Here is a 7,604-nt window from a genome sequence, read left to right as displayed (position 1 = left end):
GAATAAATGGACAACGTTTAGGCCAAGCCCCTTCAGCATGCCTAGACTGTGTACTCCTCTGTTTAGTTGCTGCCTGAACTGCAGAGTTCCTCCAGCATTGTGTATGTATGTGTCTACGTTTCCAGCTCAGCAGAGTCTCTTGTGTTTTATATCTGCATTTGAAGGAAGGTTCTCATTTGGCATCAAACATACGAAATGTTTGCTGATATTAAGTGTATTGATTATGGGAGCTGCTTTTTGCGGTAACAGAGCTGCTGAGTTTTCTGCACACACAAAAAAAAGAAATATGGACAAGTGGTGCTTGCAGAAACTTTTAATAGCACCGTGATTACGCAGAAAGTTCTGCGTTACAATTTTCGCTGTCGCCGAAGCACCAATCAAATGCGCTGGCGTCGGGGTTACGGAAGTTCCCGAATATCGCGCATGCGCGCCGTACTGAAAAGGCCTCGGAATGATCGGCACGGGTAAGAGCTCATCTCCGGGTAGAAATTTCAAAACCGACTAAGGGGCAATTACTGTGAACTCCGAACACCGTTTACCGCAATCCCGGGACAGTCCTGTTCTCTTCCCTCTCTCTCAGCACCACGATCCGTACACGGGCCCCGGGGAGATTCCGGCTGATGAGGGAATGGGAACCGATGGATCTCTCAGACAGAGCTGAGCCCCAGCTGTCTAAATGCAAGGATTAGGAACTCGGAGAAAGGGAACAAAATCTTTTACATCGCCAGTTGAGAAAATCACCTTTGTTCTACCTCTAATCACAAACAAGAGAAAATCTGCAGGTGTTGGAAATCCAAGCAACACCATATAACCATATAACAATTACAGCACGGAAACAGGCCATCTCGGCCCTTCTAGTTCGTGCCGAACTCCTACTCTCACCTAGTCCCACCGACCTGCATTCGGTCCATAACCCTCTATTCCCTTCCTGTCCATATATCTATCCAATTTAACTTTAAACGACAACATCGAACCTGCCTCAGCCACTTCTGCTGGAAGCTCGTTCCACACAGCCACCACTCTCTGAGTAAAGAAGTTTCCCTTCATGTTACCTCTAAACTTTTGTCCTTTAACTCTCAACTCATGTCCTCTTGTTTGAATCTCCCCCACTCTCAATGGAAAAAGCCTATCCACGTCAACTGTATCTATCCCCATCATAATTTTAAACACCTCTATCAAGTCCCCCCTCAACCTTCTACGCTCCAAAGAATAAAGACCTAACTTGTTCAACCTTTCTCTGTAACTCAGGAGATGAAACCCAGACAACATTTTAGTAAACCTCCTCTGTACTCTCTCAATTTTATTGACATCTTTCCTGTAATTCGGTGACCAGCACTGTACACGATACTTTAAATTTGGCCTTACCAATGCCTTATATAATTTCAACATTATATCCCAACTCCTATACTCAATGCTCTGATTTATAAAGGCCAGCATACCAAATCTTTCTTCACCACCCTATCCACATGAGATTCCACCTTCAGGGAACTATGCACCATTATTCCTAGATCCCTCTGTTCTACTGCATTCTTCAATGCCCTACCATTTACCATGTATGTCCTATTTTGATTAGTCCTACCAAAATGTAGCATCTCACATTTTTCAGCATTAAACTCCATCTGCCATCTTTCAGCCCACTCTTCTAACTGGCCTAAATCTCTCTGCAATCTTTGAAAACCTACTTCATTATCCACAACACCACCTATCTTAGTATCATCTGCATACTTACTAATCCAATTTACCACCCCATCATCCAGATCATTAATATATATGACAAACAACATTGGAACACACACAAATTGCTGGAGGAACTCAGCATTAGTACTGTTTTCCATAGATGCTGCCTGGCCTGCTGAGTTCCTCCAGCATTTTGTGTTTGTTGCTTGTTCTATCTCTCGTGTTCTGGACTTTTCCAGTCGTGAGAACATGTTTTGACCCATTCAGTCTGGGAAGATAATGTTATCAAACACCTTTGTCCCAGGCAACAAGTAGTTTTCACATCACAAACGTGTGAGACTCCAATGAGACAGACTACTCCCCTTCCTTTCATATTCATTGGCATTGCCATCACTGACTTCACCCACTGTCAGTCACCTGGGGGAGGGTTCAGGGGAAATATTTTATGTACAATACAGAGACTGGTATCACCTTTGTGTGTTGTGGTGATGCAAAAGTTGCTGGAGAATTTACAAGTGGGAAGAAGTGGAGTGATATTTGGAAATTTGACTTTTTAAAGCGTCATTTAGCAAGCAAATCACATATGGACGGTGTGCAAATGCTCTGGCGAGAAAATCCTTCATTATCCGCTTACAGGCCTGCTACATAGGTTGTGTGAGAGTGCAGATGAATTCAATCAAACACAGAGGAGATAAAAGTTCTTATTGACAGTGACTTGCTAGCTGTTAAAATGAATACCTCTCTATATAAAATTCACTGTGTACATGTTGCTGTCACTGGATCAAAATTGCACAGCACAAGAGTTTTGCGCACACTAGTCATTACAAATTAGAAGGGACATTGGTGGGAAGGTGGAGAGTACTCCACTGTCCCTGATGCACTCACATGCAAGACGTGCATCCAGCTGCAGCTTGTAACCCTGCACTTTAAGGAGTTGGAGCTGGAACTGGATGAATTCTGGATCATCCAGGAGTTGGAGGGGTGATAGATATGACATGAAGAGAGGTGAGTTACACCCAGGGTGCAGGACACAGGAAACTGGATGAGAGTCAGGAAGGGGAATGAGGGGAAACAGCCATCACAGAGTACTCTTGGTGTCATCGCCCACAACAATAGGTGGACCATCTTAGAAAGTGTTGGAGGGAATTAGCTGGCAGTGGAATGTCAAAGGGGTGATACAGGATTTGTTTGTTAGGAAAACAGAACTAGAAGGGGACTAATATCCTAGGGGTAAGGCTTGCTAGTGCTAGTGGGGGTGGGGGTGGTGGTGGAGGTTAAACTAAAGTTTGGGGGGGGATAGGAGCCAGAATGCCAGAACAGATAATGGAGAGGGTGAATTGAATTGAATTGACTTTATTACTTATATCCTTCATATACATGAGGTGTAAAAATCTTTATGTTATGTCTCAATCTAAATGTGCAATTTACAGTAATTTATAATAAATTGTATGTACAACAGGACAGTCAATATAACATAAAAATAAAATTGTTTCAGCATTGAATTAATCAGTCTGATGGACTGGTGGAAGAAGCTGTCCCAGAGAGGTTGTTTTATTGACACCAGACAGATGTTGTTCAGACCTCAGACAAAGTCAGCAATCAAAAGGTTGAGCATGGTGTGACGACTGTCCTGAGCTGTGTATATCACAATGCAAGAAGCATCATAGGAAAGCTAGATGAGCTCAGGACAGGGAATTATGATATTGTAGCCATTACTAGGACTTGGTTGCACTCAACAGTCTGAGGGACTGAGAGGAACAATTTTGTAAAGAGATGGCGGACTATGCCAAGAAACAAAGGTTGATACAGTAAGTGATTTCAACTTTCCATGTATTGACTGGGACTCCCATACTGTAAGAGGACTAGATAGGGTAGAGTTTGTCAAATGTGCCCTTAATCAGTACGTAGAATTCCAGACATAGAAGTGTGCAATAAGCTATTGGGAAATGATCCAGGGCTAGTGACAGAAATTAGTGTATGGGAACACTTTGAATCTAGTGATCATAATGCCATGAGGTTCCAAGTAAATATGGAAAAAGAGAGGTCAGGAGCATGGGTTGAGATTCTAAGTTGGAGGAAGATCAATTTTGATGGTATCAGAAAGGATCTGACAGGTGTAGTTTGGGACAGGCTGTTTTCTGGCAAAGGAGTACTTGGTAAGTGGCAGTTGTTCAGGTGAAGTTTTGAGAGTGTAGAGTTTGTATATGCTTGTCAAAATAAAAGTTAAAATATAACTGGTGCAGGGAACCTTGGTTTTTAAGAGATATTGAGGCCCCGGATATTTTGTTCCTCTAATTGCCTCAGGCTGTTGGGTGCTACCAAGACTTATTAACGACTACAATATCATAATTTCATGCCCTGAGTGCATCTGACTTTTTTTTTTAGTCATCTTCTGTTGGTTTTGAAAAGCTTCCCAAAAGTTTTTGCTCTTTTGTTTGCCCTCTAGTTGGCTTTGGCTTCTCATTTGAGCCACAGTTGTGTCCTCCTGCCTTTCCAATGTTTCCAGTTCTTTGGGATGTGGCGATCACTCAGCTCCCAAATTGCTCCCAGAAACTCCAGCCATTGCTGCTCTGTTGTCACTCCTACCTTTTCCCTTCCAAACAAATTTGTCCAGCTTTTCTGTCATAGAAACATGAAGAAGTTCAGTATGGAAACAGGCTATTTGGCCCATCTAGTCAATGCCTTAAAAAAATTTTAAGCTGTCTAATGCAACTACCTGCACCAGGACCATCGCCATCCATATCCCTAACATCCAGGTTCCCATCCAAACTTCTTTTAAATGGTGAAATTGAGCTCATATTCACCACTTGTGCTGGCATCTCATTCCACACTCTCACGACCTTTTCCACGAGTTCCCGTTAAATTTTCACCTTCCTCACTTACCCATGACCTCTGGTTGTCATCCCACCCAACCTCAGTGGAAAAGCTGCTTGCATTTACCGGATCTATACCCTCATAATTTTGTAGACTTCTAACAAATACCCAAAGCAATGTATAATTTACTTGTTTATGTTTAGAGCCTTTTTTAGATGTTTAAGATGATTAGGGGCATTGATCATGTGGATAGCCTGAGTTTTATTCCCAGGACTGAAATGGCTAACACGAGGGGGCATAGTTTTAAGGTGCTTGGAAATAGATACCGAGGGGATGTCAGGGGTAAGGTTTTTTACACAGAGAGTGGTGGGTGCGTGGAATGCACTGCCGGCTATTTGTGTGAAAGTGTTTCAGTTACTGTGGGGCCAGGCACCCATGCAGCTCAGTGGGAATGGGGAATAATACCAATGGAGAGAGTCACACTGAGCAGGGTCACAGATTGGAGATAGCAGAAATGCCCCATTCTTATAGACACAGGAAGAGCATCAGAGAATTTGATGGTCATTCCAGATACCAGCACTGTGCCCAGTTAGAAGTTCTCTCTCCAACTTGGGTTGAACTTCACTGTAACAGCGTGATGCCAGATCACACCTTGACAACTCAAGTGATCTCATCTGAAATATTGTCCTACACCCATTGATGGATATTGTAAATTTTTTTACAGGTTAAAAGTGACAAGGTATTTGTCTACGGGAATCTCGAACACAACACGCCAGTTTTGCTGTCTCTGCCCAGATATTTAAGAAGTGGAGCAAGGGATTCACTTGATCATCCTTCCTGGTCAGACTATGGGGAGGGATTTACTCGATCATCTGACTGACTGGCATTCCCATCATTTTACACAGGGGGGAGCCCATTCATCTGCTCAGACAGTGGGAATGGATTCAGTCGGTCATCTCAACTGAAGGTACGTCAGCAAGTTCACACTGGGACAATTCACCTGTTCTGTGTGTGAGAAGGGATTCAGTCAGTCTTCCCACCTGTGGACACACCAGTCAGTTCACACTGGACAGAGGCTGGTCATCTGCTGAATTTGTGGGGAAGGATTCACTCGGTCATCTGACCGAATGGCTCACCAGCGAGTTCACACTGGGGAATGGCTGTTGCCCTGCTCAGACTGTGGGAAGGGATTCACTTGTTCATCTAAGCTGAAGGTACATCAGCGAGTTCACACTGGAGAGAGGCCATTCACCTGCTTAGACTGTGGGAAGGGATTCATTCGGTCATCTAAACTGAAGGTACATCAGAGAGTACACACTGGAGAGAGGCCATTTACCTGCTCCGACTGTGGGAAGGGATTCACTGAATCATCTCAACTGAAGGTACATCAGCGAGTTCACACTGGAGAGAGGCCATTCATCTGCTCAGACTGTGGGAAGGGATTCACTTGCTCATCTAAACTGAAGGTACACCAGCGAGTTCACACTGGAGAGAGGCCGTTCACCTGCTCAGACTGCGGGAAGGGATTCACTTGCTCATCCCAACTGAAGGTACATCAACGAGTTCACACTGGAGAGAGGCCATTCACCTGCTCAGACTGTGGGAAGGGATTCACTTGCTCATCTAAACTAAGGGTACATCAACGAGTTCACACCGGAGAGAGGCCATTCACCTGCTCAGACTGTGGGAAGGCATTCACTTGCTCATCTAAACTGAAGGTACATGAGCGAGTTCACACTGGAGAGAGGCCATTCACCTGCTCAGACTGTGGGAAGGGATTCACTTGTTCATCCCAACTGAAGGTACATCAGAGAGTTCACACCGGGGAGCGGCCTTTCACCTGCTTGGACTGTGGCAAGGGATTCACTTTGTCATCTGAGCTACTGAGACACCAGTCAGTTCATACCGGGGAGAGGCCGTTCACCTGCTCAGACTGTGGGAAAGGATTCACTCGGTTATCCGACCTACTCGTACACCAGCGAGTTCACATTGGGGAGCAGCCGTTCACCTGCTCGGACTGTGGGAAGGGATTCACTTGCTCATTTAAACTGAAGGTACACCAGCGAGTTCACACTGGAGAGAGGCCATTCACCTGCTCAGACTGTGGGAAGGGATTCACTTGCTCATCCCAACTGAAGGTACATCAGAGAGTTCACACTGGGGAGAGACCATTCACCTGCTTGGACTGTGGGAAGGGATTCACTTTGTCATCTCAGCTGTTGAGACACCAGTCAGTTCACACTGGGGAGAGGCCGTTCACCTGCTCAGAATGTGGGAAGAGATTCACTCAGTCATATACCCTGAAGGCACACCAGTCAGTTCACACCGGGGAGCGGCCGTTCCCTTGCTCGGACTGTGGGAAGGGATTCACTTGCTCATCTAAACTGAAGTTACATCAGCGAGTTCACACTGGAGAGAGGCCATTCACCTGCTCAGAATGTGGGAAGGGATTCACTTGCTCATCTAAACTGAAGGTACATGAGCGAGTTCACACTGGGGAGAGGCCGATCACCTACTCAGACTTTGGGAAGAGATTCTCTCAGTCAAATCAACCAAACGTGCATCATTGAGTTCACACTGGGGAGAGGCCTTTTACCTGCTGTGAATGTGGGAAGCGATTCACTCAGTCATCTAACCTCATGTAACTCTCGCTTCGGCTAGCAGCTTAATATAGGGGGTGATAGCCCCCAGCTCGGCCAAACTCATCTGAAATCTCATTTGGGTGGATGCTGCGTGATGAGTCATCTGTTACAAATCAGTACCCCGAAATAACAAACGGTACACAATATGTGATTAAATGATTGAGCTTTATAATTCTTACTTTGACTCTACGGTTAATGAAGCAAACAAAAAAAAGGAAAAGGGCCCACTCTCACCATTCGCGTTTTCTCATCTCTCCCCATTCGCGTTTTCTCATCTCTCCCCAGCAAAAGACCACGAAAATCTCTTTTCCAGACTCACAAGAAAGAACATTTCTCTCATTGGATAGCCGCACATTCCAAAACCCTTTTATCTCAAGTCGTAACCTAAACATTGCTGTTTAGCTGGGCAGTGAAACATTACAGAGAGGCCATTACATTAGCAGTGAAACCTTACAGCATGTTACACTTGCG

At 44.8% G+C, this 7,604-nt stretch overlaps 1 protein-coding gene across 1 annotated transcript; it reads left to right on the top strand.

Annotated features, from left to right (window-relative positions):
* The first annotated feature begins 418 nt into the window (after nucleotides 1-418).
* LOC134343800 (zinc finger protein 229-like) lies at nucleotides 419-7,387 on the top strand. Its single transcript, XM_063042544.1, has 2 exons — nucleotides 419-464; nucleotides 5,216-7,387. Exon 2 carries the CDS (start codon nucleotides 5,619-5,621, stop codon nucleotides 7,059-7,061), a length of 1,443 nt encoding a protein of 480 aa, XP_062898614.1. The 5' UTR covers nucleotides 419-464; nucleotides 5,216-5,618; the 3' UTR covers nucleotides 7,062-7,387.
* Nucleotides 7,388-7,604: the final 217 nt, after the last annotated feature.

The sequence above is a fragment of the Mobula hypostoma genome, chromosome 3 (assembly GCF_963921235.1).
Source record: "Mobula hypostoma chromosome 3, sMobHyp1.1, whole genome shotgun sequence".
NCBI classification, from domain to species: Eukaryota; Metazoa; Chordata; class Chondrichthyes; order Myliobatiformes; family Myliobatidae; genus Mobula; species Mobula hypostoma.
Note: the sequence above shows the minus strand (reverse complement) of the source record. Positions and strands in the feature narration are given on the sequence as shown.

Bases quoted from the DNA above. Each gene is read 5' to 3' on its own strand.
- LOC134343800 (XM_063042544.1), top strand. From the start codon at position 5,619: ATGGCTCACCAGCGAGTTCACACTGGGGAATGGCTGTTGCCCTGCTCA.